We start from the raw sequence: 16,407 nt of genomic DNA, 5'->3' as shown, positions 1-16,407 counted from the left end.
GCGGGGCCCGCCCAGGCCGGGGCCCGGAGCAGGCCGCGCAGGCGGGGGCGAGCGGCTGGGAGTAGGGCAGAGTAGGGCAGGCCAGGCCAGGCCAGGCCAGGCCAGGCCGCGGGGAGAGGTGAAAATGCGTAAAATTCACCACCCTTCTCCGCCGCAGCGGGGATGGAGGAGGCAGGTTCCAGCAGCTGTGGTGTGACCCTGGGGCCCCGCCGCCATGTTGCAAGGACAAGGCCCCGGTTCTGCTCGGTGCCTGCGAGAGTGAAAATGCCTCCCCATCTCCCCAACATCTCGTCTCTGCCTTGAACCGCAGAGGTCGTGGGATGAGGTGCCCCAAGACCTCACAGCACACGGAGGTTGGTTTGAAAGCGGGGAGGGGGGTTAGAAAAGGGGATTCCAGCACCCTGCACCAAAAGATCTGCTGTCGGGCTTGGTAGGATCTTGTTTGGTGGTTTTCAGGGTCATGAAAGGCTGAAGTAGTGTCATACACCAAGGGCTGTTACTGCTTCAGGCAAGAATTAATCAACAAGAGCTTGCCTTGATGGGCAGATCCCCTCATCCACCCCACAGTGCCAGAGGAATTGTTTACATGTACGACTTCAGTTTCTGTGCCGCCTAGTTACAGCCACAGTACACTTGGGATAGCATTTTGAACAGTTTATAGCTACAAAAATATGTAACAAATTGAAATGGTCATGTTCTCAGCAGTCTCAGTTTCCCTTTAATTCACTACAAGCTGTAAATAGGAAACATGTCTGAGCTTTTATGCGCTTGTCTTCAACAGCATAAGCGTGAAACTCTTGTCTCTAGCTCATGAATTATCCTTAATTTCATCTATGTTACTTTAATATTCTTGCTAATCATCTTTAAAAAATATTTTTTTCATGTTTTCTTTTTCATTCTTTGATGGAACAGCAATGGAAAACAGTTGTAAACAAAAACATCTGAGCAGGTTTATTTTTTTCACCTCCTCATGTTCTCAGAATTGCAAAACCAGGCGTTACTCTTCCCTTTCTCGTTGGGTTGCATCTCGTGATGTTGTGGTAACAGCAATAAGTAAATAAAGCAACTTCACCTTAACAAGTAGCTGAATTTTCAGAGGGGCAAAGTGATCTTCCTTTTTACAGGACAAAGCACTACGAATAATGTAAAGCATAAATAACATACATAGCAGAAGGGAAGGGATGGCGCCAGACCTTGGGGTTGCTTCTTACACTAAAAGCACCCCAGGGTACATTTAACAGCCAGAACCTCTTGATGGCATCTCAATGTCTCTGGCTAACAGCGGCTGATCTAATGGCTCGAGATGGTGAGCTGCAGGTGCTGAGTGTCATGTTTACAAACTGTTTTAGTCCTTCTTAGCAGGTATGTCTCATCTTTCCTCATTTGCTGGGGGCCATCTTGCTGTGCAAGTGGGAGAAGGGCTCTGGGACTATCTTGTGACTCAATCTTGGCCTTCCCCAGAGTGGGAGAGCAGTATTTTGCACTTGGAAATCTGGATTTCCCTGTAAAAAGATCTGGGATCTATTCTGATAGAAGATAATTTTAAAAATGGTATTTTAGTGTGAATAATGGCATGAATCAAGCAGTGAATTATGAACTAGTTAAGAGTAATGTGGAGTTCAGCTTTCCCTTCTGTGTTCTGGCTTTTGACCCTGGTCGCACTTACAATCTCATTTTATATAGTTCAAGGGGGAAGCACCTGCAGTTCACATGAAACTCAGGCTTTTAGCTAAAAAAAGAAATACACAGCCACTGTTAATACATGACAGCTAAGCACTATTGAAAATAAGCTGAATAGACTTGAATTGTAAGTAACAGAAATTCCCTGATGGGACGTATACGTTCTCCTCGTTTAAGGAGGCTACATCGTGGCCTGGCTGGGTGCTGGAGTCATCGCCACATGGAATTGTGCAGAGCTGGCAAGTGTGAAAGCGCTTGGATTTTCAGCCGTATTATTAGTTAAAAGTCAGAGCTGCAGGAGGTGAAGGAAGTAGTCAGCGTAGGGGTAGAAATCCAGGGATTAATTCCCAGCCCTGTGTGTCAGCAGCTGCTCGGGGCAGACGAGGAGCGGGCACTGCAGAGCTCCTGCACAGTGTTGCCCGTCCCAAGCAGCAACATCCCTCCTCTTGCCAACTCCCATCAAAAATGCCCTTTGGATTAGTGTTTTCATCTGCCTTTTGTTTCCACTTTTGCACGGAGAAGCCATTTTGTGCTAGAACATGTGCTTTTTTAAAACCAAACGCCGAATATAGTAGCAAAATTGCAGACAAATCCTACATGCTGGCAGCACTTGGTGTAGCTTGTGTATCCTGTCATATGATCTAACTTGGTGAAAAAATAAACATGGTCAGCTGAAGCAGATAGAAACTGAAAGTTTGCCTGGACGCTGCTGCAACAAAGATTTCGTTATTTAATACCACACTGAATCCTTGCAGAAAGATTTTGTACAACTTCACCAAGTTGGTTGCAGGACAGCAAGAATCGGCAGTTTTGGCAATTCAAAATATTACAAATTTTGTGGCTTTAGTAAATGATTTACATTGAAGTAAGGCTTCAGTTTGACCAAAAAAAACCTGCTAATAATTTCTAGTATTATTTTTTTTTTAATTTCTAGTTTCCGAGAAGATGTTTTTTCCCATGTTTCTGGGTACTTTTCTGCAGTTGTGGTATACTGATTTTTTTTTTCTTTTGGCTGGAAGCAGAGAGTCTGATACATCCACTTAGCTTCAGAGCAAAGGAGCACACACAGGCTCTTGCAAAAAATATTAGAAAATTAATGACAATCATAAGGTCTTGTAAAATGCATATTACAAAATCAATGACAGTCATAAGGTCTGATAAAATGCATAATTCTTCAATGGCAGCCATTTCTACTGTGAGAGAAAGGCCAAATCAGAGTGAAAACAGGGGCAGAATTCTGCTGGACAACTGCAGATTATGGATATACATTTCGAGCTGATTACCAGAGTCTCACTTTATGATTAACAGAGAAACGGGAGCGTTTACAGCAGGATTCATCTTGCCTGGAACAAATGTTAGCTGTAAATCTAACAAATCAGGCTTTAAAAGTTCCTGGATTTCTCCATTAGCTGCAAAGGGTGATTAGGCTGTCATCTGTGTTCTAGACCGTCCTCGTTAGGTATTTTCATATGTATGTAGAGCTGCATCTGATTTATAGAGCTCTCTATAGCTGATACAGATTTGTCATGCGTTTCCCCTCAGTTCAAAAGAATTACAAACATTTCAGTCGATAGGGCCTCTTATTTTCAACAGTGAAGACTCATGATGAACTGACTTTAAAGGTCCAAGAGGGGAGCTCAGCAGGTAGGAATGGGAATGATAGAGTTCAGCGTGTGGAGTTGGGGGGATGGACACCAAGAAGCCTTCAGCAGGAGCCCCCAGAGAGGTAATTCCTCAGGAAACCTCCCCTTTCTCTTGGAGGCAGGACGCCTGTGTGACAAAGGGGTTTGGTTTCTACGCTTGGGTCTGAGGCATCAGGGTATGTTCTTGCAGATCTCAGGGAACGAAGCCAGGTGACGTGACATTGAACTGTTACCTATTTCTCTGTGCAGGTCATGTCATTGTGTGAGGTAAGGTACGTTTCGACACTGTCTACTATACATTAAGTGATGACCTAAACTCAGTTCGGTGTGGGGTTTTGTATGCCTTGTTGGCTGCCTCATAAATTCATCTACAAACCATTCCTTCAAGAGAAGGTTTGAGATTACAAAGGCTTATGACAATACAATAGTTCTTTGTGCGAAGCATTCACACCCTGCTTTCACCAATTCACAAAATGTAGAGCAGTTTTGTTTCATTTATAACGCTGTCCTTTCAATACAATTAGCTCCAGAATTAAACTCTAAGGGAATTAAGGAATCTAATATTAATATGCGTGTATTACCAATGGGAACAGATATGACTCACTTGGAAGAGAAGTCATTATTGTGCTCTTCGGTGACTAATACAGTCTCAGCTTTTAAAATCCTTTATGTGAATTGAGACCTGGTAAATCTGGATTCAACAAGTGCACCTCCTCCTCCTCCTCACCGACGAAAACAAGCGCGGCGTTGTGTAACCAATGCTCCTGTGCTTCTCAGGAAAGCGATTACTGTCTTTTCTTCAAGCTTAGTTCTAAAGCAACCTGTCTCACAAAATGGGTGGCTTTGCCAGCTGACTTTTAATTAGCCTTGTTTCAGAAATGGAAGAAAGAGAACAAGGGAAGAAGTTACCAGATGGCTATAACTGCTCATGCAAGCGGGTGCCTGATGTGGACCATCAGCCCAGAGCTTGTGCGACATCTTGCAGGAGCCCACACTACGTGAAGCCAAAATAAAGGTACATGTTTTTCACCTTTTTTTTTGCCCCCGCCCCGAAGAACGGGAAGAGTCAGGCCAGTCACTTGACTCACCCCCCTCTGGCATCATCATTTTAATAGTTCAGGTGCTTCCCTGGTTCAGAAGAACTGTGCAAAGGCACAAGCCAAAGCTGAGGCTGCTGTCTGAGCAACAGCTGTCGGAGTCTCTGGACTTCCCTGATGTAGTGACTCGTATTTTAGCAACTACAGGTAATGGCAGAAATTTTCTCTGGTGCATATTTTTACCATCCAAATTGCAGAGAGCTAGATAGTTGGAGGGTAGTTGTGAACTACTCCAATTAGAAATTATTTTGCTCCCATGCTATATTTGGGGAGAAAATGCCAGGCAGAGCCTTTGACTCGTGCACACGGTTCTTCGTGATCCTTCCTCTTAAAGGCTTCAGGCCCCATATTTTCTTTTTGTCACTTTTTCCCTCTTTGTGAGTTGCTCCCCATGGCCCTTCACTTTAACTTACTCCCATAAGCTTCCTTCTGGGAAGGGAGACTCTATCTTCACAATTCCACAGCAGCCAGAGGGAGAGTGGTCAGGGTTACATCTGTTGGAGCGCCATCAAGCAGTGTTTCCACCCCATCCATTCCAAAGATGTTACTCATGACTCTAGTGTGAACTTGTGTGTACCTGCTTGCGTACAGCTGCTTGAATACGGCTCCTCCTGACTCAGCAGTGGCAACAAAGGATTTATGAGCAGGCTCTTAATTTAAAGCTCCTCAAAATAGCGTTTTACAATCGGCGTAAGGATGATTCAAGCTTACCGTGTCATTAACCAAGATATATTGAGTTATCAGTCGGCTCTGCGAGCTCCCTGTAGGTATCTGGGACACCCAGGAGTTTCTCAGATGGTTAGTGGAAATCTTGGGCTTGATTCAGTTGCACACCCATGAGCATCTGATGCCATATGAGGTATCCTTAGGTATGGCAGACAGCAAAATGGAGCAGAACGGTATGATATGGGATACCAGAGCCTTTCTGAACAAAGCAGTAGCTGAAGACAAGGTGGAGAGCCTAGAGCACCTCCTGTGATGTGAGGAACCAACACGGGCAACTGGACTAAACCCCTAATGACGACAATCAAGAGAGCCCAGAGCGTGGCTCTGCTGACTGAACAGGTCTACCCTCTGGAAAGCTGAATTGCTCTCTGGGCTCCAGCCGACCATGTTGACCTGCTCTCCAGCACTAGCAAGTCACCTCCCTCTGCAGTTCCAGCTGCTTGGGCTCCAGAGCACAGCCCCATCGCCTTGGTTGAGCACCTCCAGGGGATTGCTGCACCCCTGGCCAGGCAAGGAAAGGCAGCACCGGAGATGGAGGTAGGGTTGTTGAGATGAAGTCCAGAAGAAAAACATTCATGTGAAAAGGTATAAAATGCTGAAAGGCAGAAGTGGAGAGTTGGAAAAAGGCAGTTTGGTGACACTGGCCAGTGAAGACTCATCTGGTGTCTTGCAGGGGGAGGTGAGCATGTTAATGCTCATTCTAGTAGCTCGCTAGTCATGGCCACCTGTAATAAATCAATCCATTATTACTTTACACTTCTAAATTGTGTTTATCTGCTTTCACAGGTCTTTTTTTTGCTGGTGGAAGGTACCTAGCAAAGCAACCCACGAGGGGTGCAGACTGGCAGGGGATGAAAGCTGCAGAGGAATTTTGTTGTTCTTAAAGAGGGATAACAGAAGCTCAAAATAATTGTGTGGTCTGGTGTTGTCATAACTATTCAAATTAGAGATTTCTAGGTTGGATTTTATGGGCACTATTAATGGTAGCGATATAAAGAAGGGAAGGAATTTCTCCCATCCTGAGGAAGTTTTAAGGATGCGCTCAGTTCATGGGAGCAGGAAGCTTTCATGGGAGAGAGTGCACTGAGAACAGCAGGAAAGGCATTTATAGTCTGTCAAGAGAACATTAAATTTAAAAACAATGCCCAAGTTTCTGCATAAACAGGCTCTATGAAGAATTGCAGAACTTGGAACGATGACTGCTGCTTGATGGATGAAAAAATGTGGAATTGAAATACGAAATGAAATTGCTGAAGGAACAGGAGTGGAAACAGTGCTGAGCCAGGGGGACAGGACTGGTGGGAGGGAGCTGCGTTGTGTGCCTCTGCTGCAGAGCTCCTGCTCAGCACTTGGGGTGTGAGACCAGACAGCGTGATGAATGGCATACTGGCAGTCAAGAGAAGCTCCAGCAGCTGCGAAGGGAGTATTGAAAGAGAAGGAATTTGTGAATCAGACCATTTGGCTCGCCAGAGGATGATGCAGTTGTTGGAAAGGGCACTGCAAAAAAGCAGAGTGAGGTTCCACCTCTCAAGTGCGAGGTTTAGAGACAATGATGGCCCCTGGGACCTTTGGATTTTTCTGAATTCTTTTGAATTGGCTCTACTGGATTTTGCAGAAGGCACACCCCTGTTCTGCCTGTGTGCTGCTTCTCAAAAGGAGTTGAAGCAGATTACATTTCCCACAGCTCAAATGGCTTTTGTTATCAAAATAGTTCCCCAAACCGATGTTGATGTGCATGAACAACAGGAAAATGCAATCAGTAGTTGATTTAACCTCAGAACAAGTAGGAGTTCCATCACAGTTGTCAGGTCCCTCGAATGATACTGCTGCCAAGTGGATGGTGGGGCTTCTAGAAACCCCAGGAGAGCTGCTTAAAGATGTTAACTTTATTGCTAGGACATCCACCGCTCCATCTGGTCAGGCAGCTTTATCAGCAGCACTGGAGGAACTCCAGCTGCAGAAGAGAACTCACAGCACTGGGTGCGAAGGACTCTGAAAGCATTACTGGCTCCCAAACTGTTAGATTGGTTGTTTTATCTGGAGGAACAGAAAGCTGAGCAAGGACTAAGAGCAGTATTTATCAAGGAAGCAGGCACTAGGTATGAGACTCAGGTTTTATGTGGGAAGGAGCAAGGAGGCAGCCTAATTAGGAGGACCAAGAACATAAAGTTGCAGTGATTAATGGATTGGTACTGGCTGAGCAGCCACCTACCTGACATACAAACACCTACATGCAAGTCTGAGTTCATCTGGGTCAGAAACTCACAGTTCTGATGAGAAAGTGTATTAGGACTACAGCATTCCCTGATGCTAGGACTCTTGTGGAACTGTTACGCTCACCACAGCTTATACCCCTTTGCATTGACAAGCTGAGCTTCCTCTTGGACATTGTCAGGCTGTTTGCTCTCCCTGCACTGAGCTGAGGCTCCAGAACATCACTGCTCTCTTGCTTTAGAAATCCATTTCTGATTTCCAATGTGAATGTGCTCATAGAATTGTCTAGGTTGGAAGGGTCCTTTCAGATCATCTAGTCCAACCATCAATCTAACTCTGATTTAAAAACCCATCACTAAACCATGTCACTAAGCACTATGTCAACCCGTCTTTTAAATACCTCCAGGGATGGTGCCTCAACCACTTCCCTGGGCAGCCCATTCCAATGTTTAATAACCCTTTCAGTGTCAAAATTTTTGCTTATATCCAATCTGAACCTCCCCTGGTGCAACTTGAGGCCATTTCCTCTTCTCCTATTGCCTGTGACTTGGGAGAAGAGACTGACCCCCACCTCTCTACACCCTCCTTTCAGGGAGTTGTGGAGAGTGCTAAGGTTCCCCCCAGCCTCCTCTTCTCCAGGCTGAACACCCCCAGCCCATGCCTGGTTTATACTATTTTTACCTACCTCGTCCTTTAGTTCAGCAGAGTCCAGAGTAGCTTTTAGTTTCCACTGAGCGGGGATTAAAACCTATATAAAGGGTAAATCCTACTATAATAGCAAAAGCAGCTCTGATACTGTCCTGTAAATCACTGCCGGGGCACTCCAGCCTGGGCCTTTGAGGACCATATGGTGCAGCTGAGCTCACCCAGACCCCCTCACCACGGTTCTACGGGCACATCTTGCTGGGAATAAGCCTGTTGTCTTTCTTGGCTTGCATTTTGTGGGAGAAGGCAGCTTGGAACACACTACGAAACGTTCTGGCCTACACAAGAGGCTACTCTTTATTATTTTTTTCCTTCTCACATTTGCACCCATCTCTGAGGTGTTTAATCCCAACCCTTCTCAATTTAGGCAGTGTTTAGTTGTTGGTTTGGTTTTTTTTTAAAAAAAAAGGACATCAGTGTTTTTTTCATGATTAAGAAGTGTTTAAAATCTGACTACCAGCAAAAACTGCAACTTGAACAAGTATTTTATGATGCACATGCATACCAAGATTACATAAATATATAATATCTTTTTAAGGATGTTAGTAGAATATAATGGATTTTATACAAATTTTTTACTCTGAGGGTGGTGAGGCACTGGAACAGGTTGCCCAGAGAAGCTGTGGCTGCCCCATCCCTGGAGGGGTTCAAGGCCAGGCTGGATGGGGCTTGGAGCAACCTGCTTTGGTCGGAGGTGTCCCTGCCCAGGGCAGGGGGTTGGAACTCCATGATCTTTGAGGTCCCTTCCAACCCAAACCATTCTATGATTCTATGATTATACAATTTAGATATTTTTGTACTGAAGATTTTATCACTAGCTTTTTGCTCAAGACCTAGCCTGTAGCTCATAAAGCTCATAAAGCCAAAGAGGCTGGCAGGAACCAAGGAGACTGGGTACCTGACCTGTTCTATGATGAAACATACACAGAGATAGCCAAATGAGAAAGGTTAACACAGAAGACACCAGGGAGAAAACAAAATGAAAAGGAACAGTTTGTTAGAGTCTTTTTTAAATGCATCCACTTGAAGGTACGTACATGAGCTGATGTGCAAATATTAATACAGGGGGAAATCAAGGGGGATGTCAACCATGTGCCACCGTATCAGAGGAGCCCAGAAGAATTTGCCAACCAAACTTATTTCTCCTTTTCCACACAGCTGACATGAGCGAAGCTGATGTGTTTGTCTGTAATTGAGTAAATTCAGTTTCAGCTATCAATACATATTTAGAATCTGAGTAAGAAAATTTGGTGTTAATGACACGATTTCCCCATGGAAGAGGCCAAAGATAAAGCCGCAGCAACAAAAATCACTATGGAATGATGTCAGGCACATCACAAGGGAAAAAACCACCAGTTCCATCACAAAACATGAGATCTCTAACGATCAATGTGAATTATGCTTTATCTGTGCTGTTTACTCCTGTCGATTATAGTTCCATGCTAATGCACTGCACGTCTGGAACCACAGAATTTTAGAAAGACATTCCAGCACTATAACACTTTAAATAACCATGTTCCAGCACATGCTTAAGGATGCATTTTAACTCTTCAAAGAATAGTTAAAGAAATAGTTAAAGAAAGAAGTTAAATAGTTAAAGAAATGTACTCTGGGCTGCTGCCTATCGAATCACTTACAGAGATTTCCTCCAAGTTGTTGGACCCAATGTTTTATACTTACTCAGCTCCTAACATTAAAGTGTCTATGGGATACTAAATTTTTGGGGGGATTACTCTAAACCAGTGTTTTAAAGAGACATGGCTAGTTCAGTAACAGTCCCTACTACATCTAGGCAACTCCCATGATACATAAAAATGGAAACTCATAGATCAGGTATTTTAGAAATACTGCACCATTTGGGAACTGATTCCTTCTTGCACAATTTCCAATTTAAAAAAAAATGGTATCTCAACACTGCCTTATCAGAATTCTCTCCTGGAGCACATGGGGAATTTAATCTCCTTAAAAGAAAAATGGGAATTTCAATAAAATTTTAAATAAAATATTATTTTAAATATCTTTCTTTTAAAAAACGCCACCAAGCTTGCATGCCTCACTCAGTGCTCAATCACTTCAGCTAGAGCATGAAAACCTCATGAGGTACTAATTAGAAAATTACTCAAAAATGAAACACACAACTCATCACCTAACCTGAAAATACCAAAGTTAAATAGTAAAACTAATGCATTTTTGATGTTCTTTTAATTTTATAATTAAACGCATTTGAAATGTAAGTAATCTGATAAAAATTATGCTTACTCTGCTAATATCCAATTAGAAATTCTATACTGTAGCTAAAGTCACCGTCACTAAATTATGCAACATAATCTATGCCAAATTCTGGAGGAGACTACAAAAACATTGTCTTAGATAAGCTGGTAGTCTCTAAATACAAGAGTGTATGCATGACTACACAGAACTCAGGCCAAATATAGGGAAACTACATTCTTTAGTTATGATTCATACCACAGCCAGTATGATGAGATACTTAATTTTAAAAAAAACAACCAGAAAACAAGTGTCCTGTCCAGCGTGGTAGGTGTTCTTTGTCCCACAGAGTCACCTATGCCTAAAGGAGTGAAGGGAGAAGGACAGAGATGGTGGGTCTCAACAAAATGAAAGACAAACACGTGGCCAGAAATCACGGCAGCCCTTCAATGAAAGCCCTGGGGACTGGAGAGCTGTCAAAAGGTGGTGGTAATGGTGGGTAACTCCAAAGACAGCTTTAACTTAAGGGGTTGGTCTGAAGAGCTGCCCTCACCCAAGATGACAGGTGGTGATAGTACCGAAAGGAATTTGAACTCTCTGTTGCATTTTTCAAGTGTTCTGCTTTGATACAGCTACTGTCGTTGTCCTTCACACTGGCACCAGGGCTGGTACTTTTGGTTATGCTCAATGTTTCTCACCTTCCCGAGCACCTAGAACTGCACTGCTTCCCAAGCAAGCCTTGATGGAGAACCATGATGATGAAATGATGAATGTACACAACTCCACCTTTGCAGTCAAACCACAACTTAACTGAGACCTCCTTGCCATGAGTTAAGCCCCTCCTTGTTCAACAGAACCCAGCAAACACTGGGGGCTCTTGACCCACCGACAAGACATTCAGCATTACGCCTTGCCGTGGCTAAGAGAAAACTTCCCAATTCCATCTTCCCTGCTGCCTCCAGAGCTCTCTCAGCCAGGGGCAGACCAGTTATGAGCAAGGTGTAGCTCCCCTTACCTGTTTCTGGGGCACAGAAAGCTGCCTCCCCTTCAGGTCAAGCTCTTCGCACTCCCAAGAGCTGCCGACGCCACCCCCGGGCCGCGCATGCCATGGTTTGTGGGGGGACTGGGAAATAAAGGAGTTGTTCTTCCAACTAGAAACTATAATTTTTGTTAATTAAATTAAACAAAAACAGTGAATACAGAACTCAGAAAGTTAAGTTTTACTTCTTTTTTAAGTTTGAGAGTGCTCTGCTGTCCTGGCTGATCCTGTAGCATGTCTGCCCGTGTTCAATATTAAAATAAGAAGTAGTGATGTACGCCGATTACTGCAGCAGGTAGATTGTCCAGTCCTCATTTTAAGGGTCTCCTCTTGGTTTCAGTCACAGACGTACTGCTGTCAGAGGGAATCGGAGCCCAGAGCTCACATCCTTAGGACTTCCTATCTGTACATCAGGATGTCAGGGTGGAAATCCATGCAGATTCCTCGCTGCGCCGACTGCAGATGTGCAGGCTCCCAGAACAACCTTAGCAATGTAAATTCAACGTTTCAGCTACAACACCCTCTTCCTGAAGCCTTACAAAAATACCAGTGCAACATAGAGCCATTTTACAAAACAATTCTCTTTATAGAAAGGTATTTTAGTGGCATATGCTGAGGTAAATAATAAAAAGAGACCCAACGGAGGGCACGACCAGTGTTATGGAGAACTCCGGATGAAATTTGGCCAAAAGCCTGTTTTATAAAAGCTAATATTAACCTACCAGTTATGATCCCTGGTAAGGTGCTTATTGCTGCAATACTTCAAAATTAGTCTTCAGTTTACAAATTGAAAAATATACGAAATTAGATCTGTATGAATGTTAGGTATTAGCTGTCACAAATTTTAAAAGGCATTGTACCAAGTTTTCTTAATTGTTTACTAACCAATTTGATTGTAGCAGGTAAATAAACTACAGCATACATTTTACCTGACACCATGCATCAAAATCACCATAAAAACTAAGTTTATCAAAGTCCAACTCCACAAGGAAAACATGAAAAAGTGCAAATTATGTACCCAGTATTTCTGTCACAGCTGTTCTTTCTTAATATGGCATGAAAAAGGTTTACAGCATATATTAAGAAAATTCTTACAAGTGTTCACCTCAATGCTTATATATACAACATTTTGCTCAAAGTGCTCACTATATGAAAAAAAAACTGATTGGATAAAAATATTTAAACAGTGCTTTCTGAACGTTCAGGGAAAATTCATATAATACATCAGTCCCATTTGTTTTCTTCTTCACTCAGTGCAATGAGATGCAGAAGTCACATCAACTTCCCAAAATCTCTGCTTGCCACAGCGCCAGAAAACCCCAGTTACAGTGGCATCCTTGGTGTCCCATTGGGAGTGGGTCTTTTATTTTTTTGCATGTGGCTTTGATGTTTTCGAGATCTTACTACTTTCATTCTGACTTCAAATACTTCTTGTATGGCTTTTCGAAAACAATGGAAATTGTAGTCTATTAATCCTACAGAGACAAAAATGTTTTCCATATTAATAAAGACAGTTACACAAATGAGGTAATGAAAAAATTGCTTGTATTCTACATTTAGTGAAATACCACACTGTCTCTCTGGAGGTTATAAGAAGTGAATTTTCCAGGCATTTTTTTCTATGCTAAGCAAAAGCATGTTTGATAAATACAAGTAATTCAGTGAATTTGATAAATACAATTAATTCATATTCATACTATGTCTGATATTAAATATACTTCTTAGTCTTAAGAGAAAACAAATAGAAGTACAATGGCAGATAAAAAAGAGCTTTGGAGAAGTGCTGGGTATACAACAAGAAAAAAATAGAATCTTCCATAAAATACAGTGTCATTTTGTAAATTTGCTTTACAGAATAACTGTGATAAAAATAAGTAGCATCTAGTAATCAAAGAGTTTTCATTTTTTTTGACAACGCATAAGCTTTGAAGTGGATACTTGATAGAAATATTACCAAATAACAGCCAGCTATATTTCATCTTACATTGTAATTGAAAAATAACACACTAGACATGCTGTTAGTTTACATACATAATAGGCAGATAATATTACAAGTGAGTGGGCTGAATGTGATCCCCCAGAAAAGCTGTAAAGCCGTACTGGTAGTCAATTGAAGACTTACTGGGTGCTACAACTGTGTAATACTGCAATACAATTTTAGAATTTTGGTATTGAGCTTATGACCTCATTCAAAGTTAATGCCATAAGCTTTCTTAACTCAAACACTGCAGCCTTTTCCACTTCAATTTCCCTAACAGGAGATGATACGTATTTCAAGTGCTTTAAATCCACCATGTTAATGTTGTGATTTTTTTTTTTTTTTCCCAGGAATTATTTTCCCTCTCCCTAGTGTTCAGACAAAATATTACGGGGAAGCCACCATGAACCAGAAGCTAATCTGCATTATCATACCAACACGGTACAGTTAGAGAGTACAGGCCAAGCACGAAGAGTCCCAAACTGCATAGACACAACAACCTGACACAGCTGTGGACAAACCCCAATGGATGTTTATTCAACACGGTGTCTTTTCTGAAACAGTGTTCTTAGTAGGTATGTAAAAGTAATACTTCTTATGTGTATAGGAAAAAAAAAAAAGGAAAAAAAAAGTGACCACATCTAATGTTCATAGATAATAAAGGCGTTTTGGGTATTAAAGAAAATTCAACCAGTTGAAGTTGTATAAAATAAAAGCTAAACAGCAGATGGGGACACAAGCCCAGATGATGGCTCATTCTTCTGGCCCCAGGGCATTTCACTAAGACCAGTAACCTGGTAAACATCATGCCAGCGAGCACAGCAATCGTCATCTAAGGTTCCAGCACTGACCTTGTCCAGGGTCAGAGAGATAACCCAGAAATTTTATGCGCTTTAGCTGCAAAATATGAAAGCCACCTAGTTCCCAAACATGCAGCTTTTTTCAACAGCCGCCTTTTAGGGATGAGAAAAGCAAGAACATGTTTCTTTCTATCAGCTGGTTTCAGTAATTTTCCCTTAGTTATGGCACACAAGCTGTTCCAAAGGCGTATGCTGGCTCCAACAGGTACAAATCGGTGTTAGCCAAGATAAACTGACACCTTCTACTGTTGCAGATGGAAGCTTTCCTGTACTGGATGTAAACTTTCATATGCTTTCATATCAAAGATTTGTCAAATACATTTGTGATTTCATCTTATTTTAATGCCAGTACAAATACCTCATGCCTTTAAACATGTTATGTGAGCTCTATCGAGCTGTACTTACCTTTAATATTTGTGATACAGCTAGAGAATATTATCAGATAATGACAAGCACAGTTACTCATTAACTCGCTAATACAAGGGAAAAGTAATGCAATAGTAGAAAAGGGAAAAATACCTTTTCTCTCGAAGCTTTCTTCTCTGACAAAACAAACAAGAGCAAGGAATTTTGTCACCTCTTTTAAATAAAGGACAGTCGTATTGTTCAATTTTATGATTGCCATTGATTCTTTGTCATAAGGAGTTCCAGTGCCATCATCTTTAAGCCTAAAAGGCAATAATAAAAAAACAACCAAATAAGAAAAGATAAACCATCAGATGAGCAAACAAAAGTACTCCCACATTGGTTCTTTCACCAGATAATCTCAAACTTTATTAAACTTTCATTATAGCCTTTCAGGAGACTCTTCTTCAAACTACACACTACATAAATTACAAAGACATGGAAATTCAATCATTTATCCAGTCAAACACTGGGGCTAGTAATCACATTGTTTGCCAAGTACCTGAATTGGAGCCTTATTTTTTCCTCTGTTGGGTGCCAACCAATTACCACAAAGTTGTCTGTTTTCTTTTAATCAATGCACTATATGACTTTATCTGCAGCGTGTGAACCAGTAAGTCTGTACTGATAATTCCAAATCTAGTAAACCTGCTTGAGCAGTGGCAGCTGACTGATAGTTTAAGCCACTGTGAGACTTTCCTCATGAGATGTTGGTTTTTGCAACATCAAATAATGAAAAGAGATTTCTCCTTCACAGATGATGCGCCATGATGATCACTGTGTAAGTTTTATACCTTGTAATTTTACCCTTATTCCTGAGTGCACACACACATCAAATGGGTAGTTATCACCAACAACCCAGAACAATTAGTATCAATAATATATTAAGGTAGTGAGTTCCACAGATGCTCCAGGAACAGAGCAGAAGAAATGAATTGCAATATCATGTCTTTAGTCTATATCTAAAAACCATGGCAAGCAGATTGCTGGTGATAAGTGTTAAATGATAACACAAGGACAGTGATAGAGTGACATTTTGTGAATAGAGAGCCCCACAAGTGGTGTTGTACCCATAATAATTAAACACATAGTCTTTTGAACTACACAGCAGTGTCTTTCTCTGTAAAAAGGAAAAAATGCCACAGAATCAGCATCCCTTATGGTGTACCTCTGTAAAATCCAACTTCTTGTACAGTTACTGAAGTGACCAACTCAAAAATCCAAAACATACAGTAGAACATGCAAACTTCAGAAATTTTTGAAAGGTATTCCACAATGTGTTGTTCTTTTGAAGTTGTAATGCTTCGTGCACATCTGCACTAGGATTCTCCCTCCTACCTTCTCCAAGAGAGCAACAAGTCTACCACCGGGTAAGAAGGCAAGGCTACCCGAACCAAAGACCACCACACTTGAAGTGTGCTGTGCTTTAGCCTCCCAAGTCTGTGCATCTTAATGCACTAATTCTTAATGTGCCCCTGCCTTGCCCAGGAACAGCTTGGCATTACACCTGGCCAGGGACCAAGCCATTTAAAACAGCACTTGCAAGGAGATGTACACGCTACCCCAGGAGATCTCCAGTTGCTCGTGTATAAGGAGGGGAAACTGGGGAAAAAACCCACCAAGGTCACCTAGAGAAAAGAGGATTAACAGAGAACTAAAGCAAGAGTGAAGCAGGTTTCTAAGACCAGTAGTGGCCACTAACTATTAAACTCAATATGACACCACTTTTTTCTTTTTTTTTTTTTTAAAAAAGAACAAAAGTACAGATGTGATTATAGTGCTGATGTGGTAACTGCAGTCGGAGATAACTTTTCTCATTAAAATCATGAATTTAAGCAAACAATAAGCTATG

At 41.9% G+C, this 16,407-nt stretch overlaps 1 protein-coding gene across 1 annotated transcript in view; it reads right to left on the bottom strand.

Moving 5' to 3' along the window:
• Positions 1–11,470: 11,470 nt before the first annotated feature.
• RRAGD (Ras-related GTP binding D) overlaps positions 11,471–16,407 on the bottom strand; it is a 13,552-nt gene continuing 8,615 nt past the window's right edge. Inside the window, exons 5-6 of the mRNA XM_014964729.1 lie at positions 14,670–14,818; positions 11,471–12,787 (exon numbers count right to left, since the gene is read on the bottom strand). Coding sequence (XP_014820215.1) covers positions 12,636–12,787; positions 14,670–14,818 — 301 coding nt within the window. The 3' untranslated portion in view covers positions 11,471–12,635. The remainder of the gene's footprint in view (positions 12,788–14,669; positions 14,819–16,407) is intronic.

The sequence above is a fragment of the Calidris pugnax genome, unplaced genomic scaffold (assembly GCF_001431845.1).
Source record: "Calidris pugnax isolate Ruff unplaced genomic scaffold, ASM143184v1 scaffold219, whole genome shotgun sequence".
In the NCBI taxonomy this organism is placed as follows: domain Eukaryota; kingdom Metazoa; phylum Chordata; class Aves; order Charadriiformes; family Scolopacidae; genus Calidris; species Calidris pugnax.
This window is presented reverse-complemented; position numbering and strand designations above follow the sequence as displayed.